Source organism: Furipterus horrens, unplaced genomic scaffold (assembly GCF_987537825.1).
Source record: "Furipterus horrens unplaced genomic scaffold, mFurHor1.1.pri manual_scaffold_1, whole genome shotgun sequence".
Taxonomy (NCBI): domain Eukaryota; kingdom Metazoa; phylum Chordata; class Mammalia; order Chiroptera; family Furipteridae; genus Furipterus; species Furipterus horrens.
Window position 1 is genome coordinate 44,713,513 of NW_028327171.1, and position 19,564 is coordinate 44,733,076.

Sequence of the window (19,564 nt, forward strand, 5' to 3'; positions counted from 1 at the left end):
TAGGCTGGCTCACTGAGGCCAGCTATTGCTTATTTAAGAGGATTTAGGAAGTTGTGAAGCTTGAGCCAAGACCACCAATCATTTGGAAAAGCAGCTTGGGTGGGCACATACGTTGGGTGGTGCTGAGTCTCTGGTGATCTCCAAGGAGGGTCAAACAGTTAGCCAGGTTGATGGATCTCAGATATGGCACCAGTTTGCTGGCTCTGTTGGGGGAGGGTTTAGAAAAGGGACAAAGACCTCTGCTCACCTCAATGCCAGACACTTCAGTTTCTCCCTTTATGCTACTGGTGCCTTTCAAGCTGCTACCCTGGTGCTGGAGCTCAGAGGCAGTGAGTCTAGTAGGTGAGTCTGTTGTGTGGCTTCTTTAAGAGAAACTGCTTGGGATTCCAACAGTTTCTTCCACCAATTCAGTCCCTGCTGATTTTTGCAGCCAGAAGCTATGGGAACTTATCTTCCTGTCACTGAAACCGTGGGCTGGAAGACCTGGTGTGGGGCTGGGACTCCTGGCTCCCAATATACCCCTTCTGAATTTTTGTCCACCACATGTGGATGTAGGACTAGCCCGATCCACGCCTACGCTTCTCCTACCAGTCCGGATGGATGTGGTTTCTTTAATTCTGTAGTTGTCAGATTTCCATTCAACTCGATTTCTAACGGTTCTGAGTGATGTTTGTTCTTTATTTTAGTAGTAATCTTGATGTGTTTGAGTGAAGAGACAACCCATGTCTGCCTACGCTGCCATATTAGAATGTGACCTTTTAATTTCATCTTTTTAAAATTTATGATAAAAGATGATTTTCAAAAAATATTCACCATTAAAAAAAAGGATAATTTGGTTGTCATACTTCACTAAGAACAAAGAGTGAAAATTAGTATTAAAGCAACAAATATGTAATTTTGTCACAGCAGGAAATTAATTTCACTTTAAAGGATCACAAAAATAAAGTAACATTCACTCTGAATATAGATTTATGAATATCCAGAACTATATTAATCCTATACTATCATTTTGATTGTCTTTTTGTTCTAGTTGCCATTATTAGCTAGAATAACATATTTTCTTTTTTTAAGTATGTTTTATTGATTATGTTGTTACAGTAGTTTCAATATTTTTCCCCTTTGCTCCCCTCTGCCAGTCCCTCCCTTACCTCCAGCAATACCACCCCCCTTAGTTCATGTCCATGGGTTGTGCATATAAGTTCTTTGGCTTCACCCTTTCCTATATTATTATTAACATCCCCCTGTCTATTTTGTACCAACCAATTATGCTTCTTAATCCCTGCACCATTTCCTCATTTCTTGCCCTCCCCCTTCCCAGCTGATAACCCTCCAAATGATCCCCATACCTATGATTCTGTTCCTATTCTGGTTTGCTTAGTTGGATTTTGTTTTTATTTTTTAGATTCAGTTGTTGATAGTTGTGAGTTTGTTGTCATTTTAGTGTTCATAGTTTTGATCTTCTTTTTCCTAAGTAAGTCCCTTTGACATTTTATATAATAATGGCTTGGTGATGATGAACTCCTTTAGCTTTACCTTGTCTGGGAAGCACTTCATCTGCCCTTCCATTCTAAACAATAGCCTTGCTAGATAGAGTAATCCTGGTTGCAGGTTGCCTTTCATCACATTGAATACTGCTTGCCAGTCCCTTCCTGCCTGCAAAGTGTCTTCTGAGAAATCAGCTGATAGTCCTATAGGCACCCTCCTGTAGGCAACTCTCCGCCTCTCTCTTGCTGCCCCCAGTACTCTCTCTTTATCTTTCACCTTTGGCATCTCAATCATGATGCGTCCTGGTGTGGTCCCCTCTGGGTCCAGCTCATCCGGGACCCTCTGTGCTTCCCGGACGTATATGTCCATCTCCTTCACAAAATTTGGGAAGTTTTCCTCATTTTTTTTCAATTCTTGCTTCCTCATTCTGCACTGGTTGACTGTTTTTTTTTTTTCTTCCTTATGTTCCAAATCATTGATTAGAACCCCAGTTTTCTTCCCTTCATCATTGGTTTTGTGTGGATTTTCCTTCGTTTCATTTAGCATACATAGCCTTCACTTCTTCTCTTATGTGTTTGCCATAGTCAAGCATATCTGTCAAGCCCGTGAGCATCTTTATCACCAGTGTTTTGAATTCTGCATCTGTTACGTTGTCTATCTCCTCATCTGTGAGATTGGCTGTTTCCTTATCACTTAGTTATCCCACGGGAACCTTGATCTGTTCCCCCTTTTGGGCCATACTTCTCTGTCTCCTCATTCTGACAGGCTCCTGGTTTGTTTGCCTCTGCGTCCCAGGAAGAGCTGTGGCTCCTGTTATGTTGTAAGGGGCGGAGCCTTAGGGATTCATCAGTATAGGGCAACCTGTTTCACCACGTTGTGGTAATGTATGTGGGGGAGGGGTCCAAGAGGGAACAATGCAGCCTGCCCAGCACTCGCCCCTTTCCAGGCACCTCGCCCACTTCTGCACCGGACTGGTGCCCCTCTAGCTGCTGTGCTGGCCATCATTCTCAGATTGGGTGGGTCTGCGGACGTACTAGGACCATGGGGGCCCTTTAAACAAGCAGACTCTGCTGAGAGACCGGCAGTTTCTGCCTCTGCCCCAGCTCCCACTGGTCTGCATAGTCAGAAACAATGAGGCTTGATTTTCCCCGGTGCTGTGATAGTGAACTGCGAGGGCCCGCCATGAGTTGGGAGTACTCCCCAGGTGTCCCTCCTGACTTTTTAAAACATGTGACTGTGCTTTCTGCCGGCCTGCCGCTGCTGTTGCATCTGCTGCCACATCTGCTGCCACATCTGCTGCCGCCACAACACCGCGTCCTCTCTACCCCGGCTCTGCCCCTCCTACCTGTCTGGATAAGTATTTCTTCTCTATATCTGTTTGCTGGACTTCCATGTAGTTCGATTTTTCTGGAACTTCTGGTTGTTTCTAATTTTGAGGTAGTTGTATTCCTTCTTAGTTGTGGAAGGAGACGCAGTGTGTCTGTCTACGCCTCCATCTTGGCTGGAAGTCCACGTATTTTTTCTTTAAGGCAGTCAGCTCAGTCTATTTTTCCAAGGTTAAGAAATAAGTATAACTTTTATTGGGTTAACCGTCCCTAATGAGAAGACGAGACTTACCTCGAAGTTAAAAGCCACTTGCTATATGTAGGACTTTCAGTATAGGTAAAACTACTACTAGTTTGAAGTGACTGAACCCCGTGACAGTATTTAGAAATTTTTGTTTTGGTAAGTCAGTAAAGAAGACTTTAGGGAATATCACCTGGATTTATTTTACAGATATTTTAACTAGGATTTCAGCAAATAATACTTAGGTGAAAAGAAGGATGAGTCAGCAGTTATACTACTAAGTGTCTGGTGCTATCCTATTTTTCAATTGGACTTATTTGGGAAATAGATATTATTGATATTTGAGTCCATCTAATAATGTTTTACTATATATATTAGATTAGGGTTATATAATTTGCGGGGTACCTAAAAGTAATTTTTATTGCATCTATGAACAAAATTATTTTCTCTACAATTTTATATTTCTAATTTTATAATTGAAAGAGTATGCCTCACATGGATAGGTAAATGAGTTAGTTGAAATATCTGTGAGTAAATGGAACTAGAACATAACAGCTCTGTTAAAGTGACATACCAATATTGAGCAATTTCGTTTTTTCCTAGTGTAATTGTGAAACATGACACTGACTAAAACTATCTATCAATGTTCTGATGTGGTCTTTTTTCCCTCCACATTTAAATAAGCGAAGAGAGATTGTTAGCATTGTTCTTCTTGAGACTTAAAATTATAGCAACCATAAAATGCAATTATACTTTTACGCTTTGATTATATTTGTGAAAAATATAAAAGCCAAATAACTTTAAAATTCCAAAACTGTCTGTTGATTCTCATGAACAAAAAAAGCTTGGACAAGCTCTTAGTTTTGCCTGTATCTTAAAGTATAAAATAAAAGAAGCCTGTGTTTAACCTAATTCTTGGGATTTTCTTAATGCTCTTAAAAGTTTGTTTGTTTCTTCACGCTCAAATTAACCCATGCTCTTTATCAATTTGAAGATTTGTGTTGATAGACAGTGGGAGGCCACACAATCCAGAGACAACCATCATTAGCATTTTGGCATATTCTTTCCAGGCCTCTTTTAATATAGTATTAATTGTACCTTATGTACAGCTTTTTATCTTGCTTTTTTCTTTTAACATTCTATGTTATATAAACTTTGTTAACATTTTTAGTAGCCAACATTTTGAGTTGGAGTACCTAAATTTACTTAACTTTAAAAAATTATTTAGGGGAGTAAAGGGGAGAAAATTGGAACTATTATAACAATATAATCAGTAAAATACATTTAAAAAATTATTTAAAAATAATAATTTCTATACATATACAGTCATGCATTGCTTAACCACAGGGGGGATACATTCTGAGAAATGCTTCTTCAGGTGATTTCATAGTTGTACAAGCATCAGAGAGCACTTACACAAACAAAGGTGCACACCTAGGCTGCACAGTATAGCCTATTGCTTCTAGGTTATAAGTTTCTACAGAGTGTCACTGTATAAAACAATATAGATGAAATCAAACACAAGAGAAAATTAATGCAATCAAGAGACAATAAACAAAATGGTTGAGGCTGCTGGTGGTATAACACCACATACAATTTTGCAGTAATTTTTTTTCTGTAACTAGAAAGAATATACTCTAAAATAATGATTTAAAGTATAATGTAGTAAATACATAAACATAGTTATTTATTAGCATTATCAAGTACTGTCGAAAATTCTATGTGCTATACTTTTATACCCCTAGCAGCACAGCAGATTTGTTTACACCAGGATCACCACAAACACATAAGTGATGTATTGCACTACAGCTTTATGACAGCTACAATGTCACTAGGTGATAGGAATTTTTCATTTCCATTATAATCTTATGCGATCACCCTTCTATCCACAGTCTGTTGTCCAAAATGACAATGTTATGTGGTGTATAACTTACTCCTTTAAAGGGTGTTAAATTATACTATGAAGTTGTTTCTTTAGAACTGGCAATCTGGTTGTTGTTTTTTTTTTAAAGCACCATTTCCCTACACTTAGAAAAAGTGCATCATTTTATCTTGTGTATTTATGCATATCTGAATTGCTAAACTTCATTTGAAAGTCATCCCTAATATTACCAGCATTCCACCCTGGCCTGGTAGCTCAGTTGGTTAGAATGTCATCTTGATACACCAAGGTTTCAGGTTCAATCACTGGTCAGGGCACATAGAAGAAACAGCCAGTGAGTGCATAAATAGGGGGGACAAGTGATGTTTCTCTTGCGTATTCTCTCTCTGCACACCCCCTTCCCTTCCTCTCTCTCTAAAAATCTTTTTTAACTTACAAAATAATAGTACCAGGGTTCCAATTGAGTTAGATAGAATCTTTGGACTGCTTTACAATTTTTAAGGAAAAATTCAAAGGAAAAAAAATAGGAATTTTCTGTGGAAAAATGATATCACTAAATCCCATGTAAATGTTCTCAAAGTAGTAATTAGTAGCCTATATTATTTGGCACATGCATGGAGAATAAACTTATCTGTTTATAGTACTCTTCCACTTTCTTTATGACAATGGCATGTTTTTAGGGTCTTAAAATGACCTTGAGTATATTTTAATATATTATTTATTCATTCTTATAATAATTGTTTTAGGTCAACTGGCTATTCTGAGGTGATAGTTGTTGTTGGAGGCTGTGAACGAGTTGGAGGATTTAATCTTCCGTACACTGAGTGCTATGATCCTGTGACAGGAGAATGGAAGTCTTTGGCTAAGCTTCCAGAATTTACCAAATCAGAGTATGCGGTCTGTGCTCTAAGGAATGACATTCTTGTTTCAGGTAAATAAAGAATTATTATAGTAGCCACTTTTCATTTGAACATAACTTGGCTGTTTTAAATGATAACAGTGTCTCAAAAAAACACAGTGAAATTGGATATGCCCACTTTAGGCAGATTAGTTTATACAACAAATGAAACCAAGAAATGACTTTTTGCTATAACTACAATATCTATGGTCTGAAGTCTGTTTAATTGGTTAAGTAATTGTACCAGCTTTGCAGGTTACACATTGAACAATATAACAACGCATACTTTACTTTGTACAATGGTATGCTTTTTAAAAAAATGGGTGCTTCTGACAACTGACTCCTAAATTAACAATCTATATACATTTGTAAAATTTATAATCTACATTTTATTATTTGAGGCCTACAATTATTATTTCTCACAATAACAACTGGCAGAGTTTAAATTGTTCTGTAGAATTATTTCCCTTCAGCTTTAAGAGGGCCCTTATTTCACTTCCTGAACTGAATTCTCAAATTCTTGGACTGGTAAATAAATGCCATGTTTTCATTATCTATGCATTGGGCATAGATCCCTTAGTGGTATTTGCATATGTTATCATATTTGCATTGTTCTGCATTTAAAGGTGGAAGAATCAATGGCCGGGATGTCTGGATTTATAATTCACAGTTAAATATTTGGATCAGAGTTGCTTCTCTAAATAAAGGCAGATGGCGTCACAAAATGGCTGTTCTCCTTGGTAAAGTAAGAGAAACCACTTTTTATTACTATTGCTGGTACATTTCCAAAATAAATACCACAGCTGAGGCCTTCATTTTACTCACCCTCTGGGTATTTTGGATTCAAATTGTACTTCCTTCCATTTCTAACCTCAGTAGATAAACTGAAGATATAAACAATTTGACACTGTACTTTTGAATGGATATTTTGTTCTCCCAATTTGGAATTGGTGGCAGTACAGCACATTTCTCTTTCCATGCACCATTGGAGTCTAAATGCCTAAGAAGCATTGGAAAATAAAGGCGTTACATCAAGTACAAAAACAGGACAATGTCTAATCCAAGCAGTCTTTTTCCTTTTACTGACTTTGGCAGTCAGGCAGAGATATATTTATCTAGAGTGATGTTATTTTATCTTTTCTCTTGGTACAAATAGGGACAAAACAAATTTAAAATAAGTTTTAAGATAAACTCACCAACATATTTTAAAGAAAACTTTAAAATACATTTACTGCAACTAATAAGTATTATAAAAAATATATAATTTGGTTCTGAACCATTTTCTGTTTTAGGAACTTGAGAATTACCTGTGGATTAGTGGCTTCCAAATTTTTAAAAAGCGACTACAACTTCCTTTTTAAAGTTAAATCTAATATAAAAATCCATAATATAAAAATTCCATAAAACAGATTTTTTTTAAATACAGCAGTTATACCAAGAGCTGATTCGGGCTCTTTAGCTTTTTCCTGCCTCCATCTCTGTCAGCTCCTCGAAAGCCACCTCAAACTAATGAACAATCTATGGAGAAGCAGCATACTTGCTTGCACATTATTTTTGACTGGTCCCTTATTACCCCCTTCGAAAAAGATTGCTACCTCTTAAGCCCTCCTGCAGGGGTATTTTAGAGCTACTAATGCTCTAATTTGAAACAGTGATGGTGCTGGAACCCTTCCCACTCAGCCTCCTGTCAATCCTCCTCCTGTCTCCCATCCCCACAGAGGCATCTCAAAATGTCTCTACTGTAGTAGAATCCTAGAGCTTCTCAAAGCACACTGGGGAAGCTACTGTTAATTCCTAAAGATTTTCTTTCACTTCCTAAGGATATTGATCTAGTGTTCTGCTGCTGTCGAAAAGGTCAATGAAATAATGAGGACCTTGCGACAGATGTAATGGAAATAAAATAGTAATAGAATATTTCCTAAAACCACTGATTTGGCAGTACCTATTATTATGTGTAGTTTCGGTAGCTATGCCTCAGGAATGACAAAATATTACTAAAAAGGGACGGCTAAAATAAGGAATTGGAAAGATGAAGTCTGACTCAAAATATGATAATGATTTAGTCGGGACATACAAAGGTAATGAAAATGATTATGTCTCGAATACTATATATGGATTGGTGAGCACAAATTTATTTAATAAATATTAGTGTACTTGACTTGAAGGTACCCAAAACTTGAAATCGCTTTATCAAAACATAAAAGGAATCCCTCTTACCTTACACAGCAAGTACTCAATCCATGGAAACCATTATCCTAGAACTTACAATATAGGCTGAATTCAAACCTATAAAATTATTTTAATTTTTAAATGTTCTCTGAAGAAGAACCCTAAGATAGTTTGGAATATAGAATCTTGGCGCAGGAACTGTAACGTTTTCAATTCATAAAGAAACTGAATCCAAAGAGATCAAGTCACTGCCCTAGGTTGTACGGAAAGTGATAAAGCAGGGGCAAACGCTCAGATTTTATTAAGATAGAGGCCTTTTATCTTGATGTTCACAGCATATCTTTTAATTTATGCAAGTAGGGGAAATTAAGACTGAGTTACATAGAGGATGGATAAATTGCCCAAGGTCTTACATTGCCTGGCTGCCTCTAAGGACTTCAAAGCCTATGTTCTAATTGCCCCGTTGTACTACAGTTTCCATGTCTCTTCTAACTGCAGAACCTTGAGTGAGTTACTTAACCTCTCAGAGCTGCATGGTGTTAGAACAAACATAACAGGTCATTTTAACATAATGTGAGAAAAGCAGGATAGAAATGGCATTGGCTGCTGTGAAAATTTGGAGGAAAATAGATAAATTATGGACAGACTTTGAATAATAACTATACCATTTGACCTTGACCCTTAGGCATTTATTGTTGAACTAGTAAAAGGAGTTGATGAGGCATTTTAGTAAGATTGATCTGTGGTTTATAGACCAGGAGATTGAGAGACAGGAAATGACATGGACCTTGGCGGAGGGTAATGGCAACGGGAAACAACAGGAAGGGACAGATGTCAGGGATACCATGAAAGAAGACTTAGTAGGTCTTAATGATTAATTAGATGTGGAGGGAAGAGTTGGTGATGACTGTACTCTAAAAGAACGGTGGATTTCAGCCCTTCCCCTTATTCTACTTCCCAGCCCACCCAACTGTGTGTGTGATCTCAGACCTGTGCCCAGCCAACACTGGGACAAAGAGAGAAAACATTGCTCCCTTCCCTTGTGATTAAAGTTATTGTTTTTTTAATAAAAATAAAGGAACTATGAGTGTTAAACTGGAGAGCTCCTTTAGTTAAAAGTATATTGTGTGTCTCATGATGTTTAATGGACTATTCTGCATATAAATTATTTAATAAATGGCTTGTTGATTAAAGATACTAATTTGCCCTATCTTCCTCATATTTGTGAGGAGAAAATGCATGCAAAACCCCTCTGAAATATATAGTATGGAGTTCACTATGTGTCAGGTACTTTTCTAGGCACTTGTAGAGACTAAAATGAAGAATAAGATATGCACTACCTCTAAAGATCTCAGCCTAGTAATTCTTACCTAATATTTAAGTTTTTAGCTTTATTACTTTATTATAATTAATATTTTCATTATTCATGAGTGTGAGCATTCAAACTAAATCATGTAATTCTCAGCTCAAGCAGTATCATCCCTAAGAAGGTAAAGATTTGGTCTTAAGGGGGTAAAAAAAATGTATCATGTATAAAGCACAGATATACGATACAGTACATAAACAGATATACACCTATCAACTATCTGTGGTATTAAAATTTTGTTGGAGGGAGCTATTATGAAAAAATGTCTAAAAAGACTCCTTGGGGTTGGTAAGAGGGTAATAATTTTTTTAAAGTTTCAGAAGCTGAGCTAAGTATTTTGCAATTATAGTTATCAAGTGCTCTTTAAAGGGGAGAGATCACTTAATTCTTTAACCAACTAGTTCAAAATTTAGGCTTTTGATAATTAAGTTTTTTCCGTGTACTTTATATGTAGGTATATGTTGTTGGAGGCTATGATGGGCAGAACAGACTTAGCAGCGTAGAATGTTATGACTCCTTTTCAAATCGATGGACTGAAGTTGCTCCCCTTAAGGAAGCAGTGAGCTCTCCTGCTGTGACTAGCTGCGTAGGCAAATTGTTTGTGATTGGTGGAGGACCTGATGATAATACTTGTTCTGATAAGGTAAGCCATGTTCTCTTAGAGAAATTTCCAATGATGTATACAAGAAGAGAAATACAGAAGGCTTATCAAGGAGGTGCGAGGTCCTTTAGTGTGAGAGGCCTTTTGAAAATTGGTACTTTATACTTCTTTTTAATCCTCACCCAAGCCCTGGCTGGTATGGCTCAGTGGATTAAGCACTGGCCTGTGAACCAAGGCGTGGCCCGTTCGATTCTTAGTCAGGGCACATGCCTGGGTTGCTGGCCAGTCCCCAGTTGGGGGTGTGCCAGAGGCAACCACACATTGATGTTTCTCTCCCTCTCTTTCTCCCTCCCTTTCTCTCACTCTAAAAATAAATTAAATCTTTTTTAAAAATATTCTGTTAATCCTCACCTGAGAATATGTTTATTTATCCCAGAGAGGAGGGGAGAGAGAGAGAAGAGAGAAACATTGATTGGTTGCCTCCCTTACACGCCCTGACTGGGGTTCAAACCCTTCAAACCCACCACCTTTTGGTATGTGGGACAATGCTCCAACCAGCTGAGCCACCCAGCCAGGGCAGTACTTTACACTTTTGAGGAAAAATACTGAATTTCAAATTAGTAACATGAAATCCTAATATAGCTAACAATTTGATATAAAAAGCTTGATCATATGTTTTTGAAATGAAACTACAGTATTCCCTCACTTATTGTGAGTATTATGTTCTAGACCCCCTCCCTCATAGGTGAAAATCCGCGAAGTAGGAACTTCACACTTATTTTACTATTTATATATGTTTTAAGGCTTTATAAACCCTTCCCACACACTTATAAACCATTCCCAGTCCCTTATTAACCTTTTCCACACTTTTATGAACACTACTTATGTTCTTAAACATATTCTACACTCTTAAACCTACGTAACTTTAACAACATACGTATACAGTACCGCAAAATCCCACAATATCGCGAAAAATCCACGATAAATAATTAAGTATAATATTTTTAAAAATCCCGCGATACAGTGAGGCCACTATAAGTGAACTGCGATATAGAAAGGGACTACTGTAATCACAGTGTTGAGGTCTTGTACTAAATAAATTGTTTTAAACCTTTTACTGCTGTAGTCAATAGAATTGAAAAATTATTAACACAAAACATAGTTGGGAAGTGAATTAGCAAAGGGTATAAGACACCGTGACTAATTTTACGGTTTCCAACTGGGTTATTTTTTACATACTTTAAAAGTATATTTTTAGAACAAAGACAAGGAAAGGAACTTTTGTAAGGTAAATAGAGAATGGCTCAAAGATGCTGCATTTCATTGAACTCCTAGGACAAAAGAACTTATGCCACCCTGACAGCTCAGGAAATACTACATTTATTCTGGAACCAAGTATCTATTGCCTAATTGGTTTAGCAATAGTTAACTGAATTTTGTCAATGAATTTTCTTCTAAATTAACTACAGTAGTCCCTCTCTATATCGCAGTTCACTTATCGCGGCCTCACTGTATCGCTATATCGCTGGATTTTGCAGTACTGTTTACATATGTTGTTAAAGTTACATAGGTTTAAGAGTGTAGAATATGTTTAAGAACATAAGTAGTGTTTATAAAAGTGTGGGAAAGGTTAATAAGGGAGTCGGAACGGTTTATAAGTGTGTCGGGTTTATAAAGCCTTAAAATATATATAAATACTAAAATAAATGTAAGGTTCCTACTTCACAGATTTTCACAGGGGAATCTAGAACATAATACCCACGATAAGTGAAGGAATACTGTATACAGTATGGTCAAAAGTTACATATTTAAAATTTATTAATTCAGAATCTGTGTTAACTCAAAGGATACTGAATTGATGTTTACTTGTGTTCTTTTGAAGAAAGGACTCAAAGTGTAAAGAAATCATATTCAGATTAAAGCATAGTTATGCTAGATAACACAGTTTTTTAAAACTCTAATCTGTTAATTTTAATGGAAATAAGTAAAGCAAACTTAGTAACCATTCACCCTGGAAGCAATCTGTGTTCGTTACTTTATTCTGCTTGATACTAATACACTTAACCTTCCTTTTGAGAATTTCACAATTCAGACAGTTCATTATCAAGCAGCTCTCCTTTAAGTCTATGAATTAATGGGATTTGACTTTTAATCATGTTTCTGTATATTGGTAGACTTTTTATTAAGCAAATGTACATTTTTGCTTAGAAATTTTAATTAAATATTTCTATATATATTATTAGGTTCAATCTTATGATCCAGAAACCAACTCTTGGCTACTTCGTGCAGCTATTCCAATTGCTAAGAGGTGTATCACCGCTGTGTCCTTAAACAATCTGATATATGTTGCTGGTGGACTGACCAAGGCAATATACTGTTATGATCCAGTTGAAGATTACTGGATGCATGTACAGAATACATTCAGCCGGCAGGTAATAACAAACAATCCAAAAGAAGAATGAACCTAGGAGGGCCCAAGTATATAACTGTTATGAATATACTATAATTCCATTATTAAAATACTTTGTAGATGCTTGAACTATTTCATAATTTTTAAAAACGACATAAATCATATGATATACCTGTTTTGAACTCCTTCCAAGGAATTGTACTATTGAAAAAAACTTTTTATTTATTGTCCCGTGATGAAGTAACTATTGTAACCTGAGCTATTGATTTTTTTCCTTCTTGACTTGTCTCAGAATCCTGCTCTAGTCTTTACCATTCTCTCTTGCATATTTCAAAAGATAAGAAATGCTCCCAAACTGGTTTTTTCCTTTTGTAGTTAGAGACTAGTTTGTTATTTGTTATAAAAGAAAATGGCTGTGCTCAGGTCTTCACCCACACACTCTGGCCTGTATTTTCCTACTCCCTCTCCACCCCCTGCTTCCACAAAAGGCCTTTTGATTCGTGGCTCTACTCTTCTTTCTTCTACCACCAAAATGTGTGATGGTTCTGATGCTGGAAATATGACTCTACCTATACCACTCTAAAGATCTTGTACTCCCAAAAGGCATTACTAATAATCTCCCAGTCTCATTTATATGCTCTTGTTTTTTTCAACCCAACCCTTAAATGCAGGTTTGCCTAGAGCCTCTTTCCCCTGCCCTCTTCACAGGTTATACACTATCCCAGAATGATATCATCTACTGCCCAGTACTGATGACTTCAAGTCTTTATCTCCATTAAAGCCTCTCTCCTGTGCTCTAGATTCAGATTTCCAGCTGCTTATTTGGGTGTTCTCCCCCAAGCCTACTTTTTCTGTTACCAAGTAACCTAGTGAATGGAAAAACTCTTGTTTCTCCCTTACACTCAAAATACTTCTGACACCAGATACATGGATTTTCCCATACCAATTACTTTTTCACAGTCTGGGTTGCTTACAATTCAATTCAGTTCTGATACTATCTACCTGGAGTTAAGTGTTCGATTCCACAAGTTGAAGGGCTCAATGCCGCTAGACGGCCCCTGCTTCAAATGCCAATCACACGTTCCAGGCTGTCCTGGTATTTCTGACCTACTACTTATAAATCAAGGTTCCCAAAACCCCCTCCTCAGGTTTGATAATTTACTTGAACACCTCACAGAACTCAGGGCAAAACGTATTTATGTTTCCTGGTTTATTGTGTATAAAGGATGTTGTAAAGGATAGAGATGAACAGCCAGATGAAGAGTCAGGTCCAGAAGGGTCCCAAGCACAGGAGTTTCTGTCCTTATGCAGTTCAGGTACATCCTCACCCACCCCGCCCCCCACCAGCACACAAATGTGTTCAACAGCCTGAAAGCTCTGCAAGTCCCACACTTTGAGGATCATGTAGGCATGATCAGTTATTAAGTCAATTTTCATCCCATCTCCCCTCTCCAGAGAATGGGGGGTAGAGCTGAAAGTTCCAAGCTCCTAATCATCATGGCTTTGTATTTCCGGTGCCCAACCCCCATTCAGGAGCCCACCAAGAGTCACCTCATTAGAACAAAAGATACTCCTGTCACCCGGGAAATTCCAAGAAGTAAAGAAGCTCTGGGTCAGAAACTGGGAGCAGAGACAAATATATATATATATCCTATTATTTCATAGCTAGAAACAATTTCTTAGATTTTCCTCACTTTCTTGTATATTGAATCAATCTAGCCTCTCAGTTTATGTCCTCAGTTTCTCCTCCTTTTCCATTCCTATTGTTCTTGCTTTTGTTCAAGTTCTTAATAGTTCTTAACCCAAACCATATAGTGTTCCTCTTTTTTATTTTTGCCAGTTTTTCAAATGTTTTTTTTATTGGATTTAAAATTCATTTAACAAATATACCAATATACAACTAGTTTGATCAGCTACTAATACACTTTGGTAACCCTTTATTTTTGTACTTAAGAGCCAGTTCACTTTTTCTCCATGTTCCATACTTAGCTTTGGTAAAAATGTGCCCTGTCCTTCATCTATTACTGAAGCATTACTGTTTCCACCCTTCTTGGAATAAGTTGCTCTTTTAGTGTTCCTCCTATGTTTTGTAGGACTCTTCTGATTTTTCTCAACTTCACTGCTTACATCCCACAACATTATCTTCCCATCATTCCCTCCAGTAAGCAGCAAATAAGATTCTGGCAGAAAGCAGACCTAGGATACCCCTAAAGTGTGGCCCTTAAATCCCAGTTCCTGTGTACACTTGACTCCCATCACCCTAAAGATTCAAACCTTACGTAGTGTTCTTTTCTTTAATGTCTTGCTTCTCTAACCCATTTGCCACCAGTTATTTTCCAACAAATGTAGTTATGTCTCTCCTCTGATTGGAAACCTACTGAATAAAATCCAAAGCTTTTCCACTTCTAGGCCTTCTATTGGCTGATCTCTGCTTATCTTTTCAGCTTCACTTTCTGCAACTACACCCCGATTATATTAGTTTGTTACTTGCATTCACTATATAGATCTTAGGTATTCCTGCCTTGGGTCATACTGCCCCCTTGCCCATCATGCCTTTCTGCCTTCTCTGCTTGTAATACCACTCATCTTTCAGACCACTTCATAGTTCAAACAAAGTGAGATTATTCGGTTCAGAATTGATCTTCTTTTTTTTTTCTGATCCTTCACTGCATTTATGTCTCTCATATGGCAGTCATATATTATTCCCTTCTGGGTATAAATGTTTATTTCTATACTGAAATTCAGTCTCCTTGAGGATACTCCTTTTGTCTAATTCCTCATTTATGTATCTTGTATTTATTGGTGCTTAGTAAATATTTATTGAGTAAGTAAACAAATGAGAGACTCAAGCAACAGAGAGACCTAATTGTAAGACAATCTTACCACAAGATACATAAGAGATATTGACTGTAAGGACAATCAATAGGGTTTGAGTATAACACAGTTGTTCTAAAGTTGTTGACACTGGTGTTTAATCTCAATTAGTAATGTATTCAAAGTAACATTGCCTCAACGGATGAAGAGACATAATAAGATCTTCAGCTTCATGGTACCTATAATCCCTCTTATATCACATTTAAGTAAAATGAATCACATTTCTCTAGTTTAGTGGCTTCTCTTGGAAAGAACAGTCCAACTCCGTAGAGTTAAGATTATGCCCAATGACATAGGAACTCGAATTATGATAACATTCCCCCATATAACAAGTGTTCACACTTATTTCTAAATTTTTTAATGAAAGCTATTTTTATTGGTTTATTACAGTGAATAAAATATTTTAATTTTTTTAAGATTTTATTTATTATTTAGAGAGAGGGGAAGAGAGGGAGAAAGAAAGAGAAACATCAATGTATGAGAGAAACATAGATTGCTTGCCTCTCACACGCCCCCCAGTTGGGAGCTTGGCCTACAACCCAGGCATATGCCCTGACCAGGACTCCAGCCAGCAAGCAACCTTTCAGTTCATTGGCCGGTGCTTAATCCATTGAGCTAAACCAGCCAGGGATACAGTGAACGTTTTAAAAGATAATACATTTTCACTACGAATTACTGTGCCTTTAGAACTTGACTCTATTGTGTAAAACAATAACAGACCCTAGGAAGATAATTGCCAGCATCTAGTACATTGTAGGGCATACACTGATTATGTTTTTAACTAAATGACTGAGAAAAAAATAACAACGGTATACACATGACCCATTTTCTCTAGTTAAACAATGAATAACATTGACTTCCGAAACTTAAGGGAAAAAATAGATCAGAAATATATTAAATCTACTGTAACAAAGACAAGTCATTTGAGTTCAAGTCTAGTATTCTGTATTAAGCCTATCGAAGCCAAAAATACTGAGGTTTCTGGTACTATCTTTTCTCCCTGGTCCATTCTTACTACTAGTATTTCTAAATGTATCTATGTGTACATCATTGATAAGCAAATTTTGAACCCTCTATGTTTGCCTACCATTTTAATGCTCTACAATGAAAAAGGATAAATCAGCTAATTTCATGGTGGAAAGTTATTTGAGCCCAAGGCAACATTTTCTTTTTATTTATTTTTATTTTTTTAATTGTTTTTCTGTTACAGCTGTCCTATTTTTTCTTCATTGCTTGCCCCTGTCTTGCCCAATCCATTTCTCCCACAGTCAGTCCCCACCCTGTTGTTATTATGTTTTCTTAAATGTTTAAATTTCTGAATAACAGCAGCTGAAAAAAATTAGCTTTTTTTTTTTTTCCAGTCTCAACCGGCAGGGTTTTTTTCTGTCTCTCACCAAGTCAATGATGATTCTTTTTTTAAATCTGTCTTTGATAGACCAGGTATTTAAAGTGTCATTAAAGTTTAGAATAATAAATGAAGAGAAATCTGATTTTTTTTTCTTTATTGTTGGCATTTCAGCATTATAAAAATAATAATTAAGGAGAGAGTTGTGAGTTTTTTTAACAATATTAGGATTGTGTTTCATTTTAGTCTTTAAAAAAAGTATGTATTGATAAATTATTTTTCTTACTGGCTGCAATTGTGTGATTCTTATAGAGTAAAACTATATCTTATATAAGTAATTTATTGATTTGAAAGAATAACTGTTTCAAGGTTGCTTCATTTAATTCTGAGCATTATTATCTGAAACGATGCTAACAATAAGATCCTATAACTATATAGTGTAAAATCATCATCAAAGTGATTGGAAAGATTAATAGTGTTGGATAGCTTGTACTTGAAAACTAAGGGTGTTGTTTTTTATTGCACTGAGAACTTTTAGACTTTGTAAAAGAGCACATTTGTACTTTAGATGAAAACTGTTATAGTTTGGCACATAATTGGTACAATTCATGAGTTTATAGGTATTCTGGATAAAAGTTTGTCATTCACTAATGATAATCAGCCAAGTCATTCTGGGTATATATGAACTCTAACATAGGCATTTTTAAGTACTAACTAATTCCTTTAGAGCTGAAGATACTAACCTCTGTTATGTAAGTACACCAATATTTCATATTTTTCTACAAGAGCAAAACTTACATATGTGTAACAGATCTGGCTAAGTAAACAAATGTTTATTGCTCTCATTGGTAGACTCCATCTCACTGTTGGTTATGTGGAAACGGGATACTAACATGCAACAGCTTTCTCAATTGAAATGAAACATAAATAGAAGGATATTAGGCCTGGAGTATAACCAGTTCCATACACAATAGTGAGATAATTTTAGTGTAATGTCTTTCTTTGAAGAATCACTCTCATCCTTGCAAGAGTATTTGTTTTATATAATAATTATATGAATGACAGAGAAGAGTACAATTTAGCTAAGAATCACATTATGTGGAAAGTTAACTATAAAATGTTATTTGGGGAATTTCTGTGTCCCAGCCAGGGCCTCTATTAACAGTGCTTTGTTCATTTAATTACAGTTCTTTCTGTCATTCCTTTAACTTGTGGGTAATTCCATATAATGAATAATGTTCCTAATCCTTGGTCATATTACAGCCACTTTCTATAATAAAGCACTTTCCTGTAATAGGAGAAGAAAGCCAGGCTCTTCAAAGATGTTTTCTTGAAGTTATCATTAAGTTAAAACCCTTCTCTCAGTCCACAACCCTCGCTTCACCCACACACACACAACTTGGCCCTGCTCAGTAGCGTATATTCTATCCTAACACTCACCTCACCCATGCAAAATTAGGACTCACATAGAGCAGGCGTTAGACAAAAGGGAGTTTATTTCATGTCTCCTTTTATTGACTGTGTTAATGCATGTCTTATTTTACTTTTGAGCTTGCTACCAAATCTCTGACCTTTAACAGCTTTTTTTTTTTTTTTTTTAATGTATTTGGTAAAACAGGAAAACTGTGGTATGTCTGTGTGCAATGGTAAAATATATATCCTGGGCGGAAGACGGGAAAATGGAGAAGCCACGGACACTATTCTCTGTTATGATCCCGCAACAAGCATCATCACAGGGGTAGCTGCAATGCCCAGGCCAGTGTCCTATCATGGCTGTGTGACTATCCATCGATACAATGAGAAATGCTTTAAGCTCTAAAGCCCAGATTCTTCACCCAAGAAGCCACACCAATCCAAGATGAGAGGTTTTAAAAGCTCCAGGGTAGGAACTTGGCATATCTCCTTTGTGTCATATGCACAAGTAAAAATAGTAACTGTGGTGCCTTTCTCCCCCAAATATCAATCTTTCAAACTGTAACAAAGCCTCCCCTGTCATTGGAAAATAAAAAAAGGTTTTGGTTGTTGTTGAAGGTAACAGTGGTATTGCTTAGGCTTTGAATGAACCTTTGTAAATATTTGTGAGAAACCTATGTGGAGTAGGAAATTATGTCTGTCTGTATACTTTTTAGGGATTTACGAATGGTCTCTTCATTCATGTATGTTCATCTGCAAGACTGTATATTCCTTATTTTGTTATATATACATATAGAAAACTACACGACTTAAGGCTTCATTTAGGTTGAATCACATAATGCTTAGAACACATTCTAAGGAGGAAAAATCAGTTTTATAAATCTTTGTTACTAAAAATATATCCAAACTGATTAACTTTATTGAAAGGGTTTTTTTCTTTAATTGATAAAAATGTATGACAACAGTTTGAGTAGAATACTGAATTATTACTTCATTCATAGAGTTGTTGTATTATATTAAACATTTTTGAGAAGAGGTTGGGAAGGAGGTAGAAGAGCAGATGCTGTTAAAATAACAGATAAAATCGTAAGAAAAAATTATTTAAGATCCATTGAAGGGAAAATGACTCACTGTGGCTCTCAAAGTATTTGCGTATCATCTCTAAATCCTCTAAGGAAGTTCCTTTTCGTGAACCTGGGCAAAGGAGTTGAAATCCATTTTGCAATATTACCTTATGAAAAACAGGGACAGATTTTCTCCCTAGCCCAGTAGGGTTTGACCTCATTAATGTGGTGCTTTCGGTGCGGACCCCTTCCCTGGTTATCCTACTTTCATGTGAACAGCTAAAAATCCTGGGAGTCTCTACTGTTAAGTTGCCTTTAAAGGATGAACCAGGGACCGACCACCTAGCTCAGTGGGTCCGTTTTTCTTTTAAAAGTAACTGTCTAAATAAACTAACAGCAGTAGTTGCTGTCTTCTAAAAGAAATCTTTCATTTGGTACCATTGATCAACATTCTTAAGCGTCTATACAACAGATTGCCTTTGCCTAGATTT

At 36.5% G+C, this 19,564-nt stretch overlaps 1 protein-coding gene across 3 annotated transcripts in view; it reads left to right on the top strand.

Moving 5' to 3' along the window:
• Positions 1 to 19,017, top strand: part of KLHL24 (kelch like family member 24) — a 42,042-nt gene extending 23,025 nt beyond the window's left edge. For all 3 annotated transcript variants that reach the window (XM_090274525.1, XM_090274519.1, XM_090274533.1), the window contains 5 exons: positions 5,680 to 5,864; positions 6,458 to 6,576; positions 9,821 to 10,009; positions 12,211 to 12,399; positions 18,215 to 19,017. In XM_090274525.1, coding sequence (XP_090130651.1) covers positions 5,680 to 5,864; positions 6,458 to 6,576; positions 9,821 to 10,009; positions 12,211 to 12,399; positions 18,215 to 18,415 — 883 coding nt within the window. In that variant the 3' untranslated portion in view covers positions 18,416 to 19,017. The remainder of the gene's footprint in view (positions 1 to 5,679; positions 5,865 to 6,457; positions 6,577 to 9,820; positions 10,010 to 12,210; positions 12,400 to 18,214) is intronic.
• Positions 19,018 to 19,564: the final 547 nt, after the last annotated feature.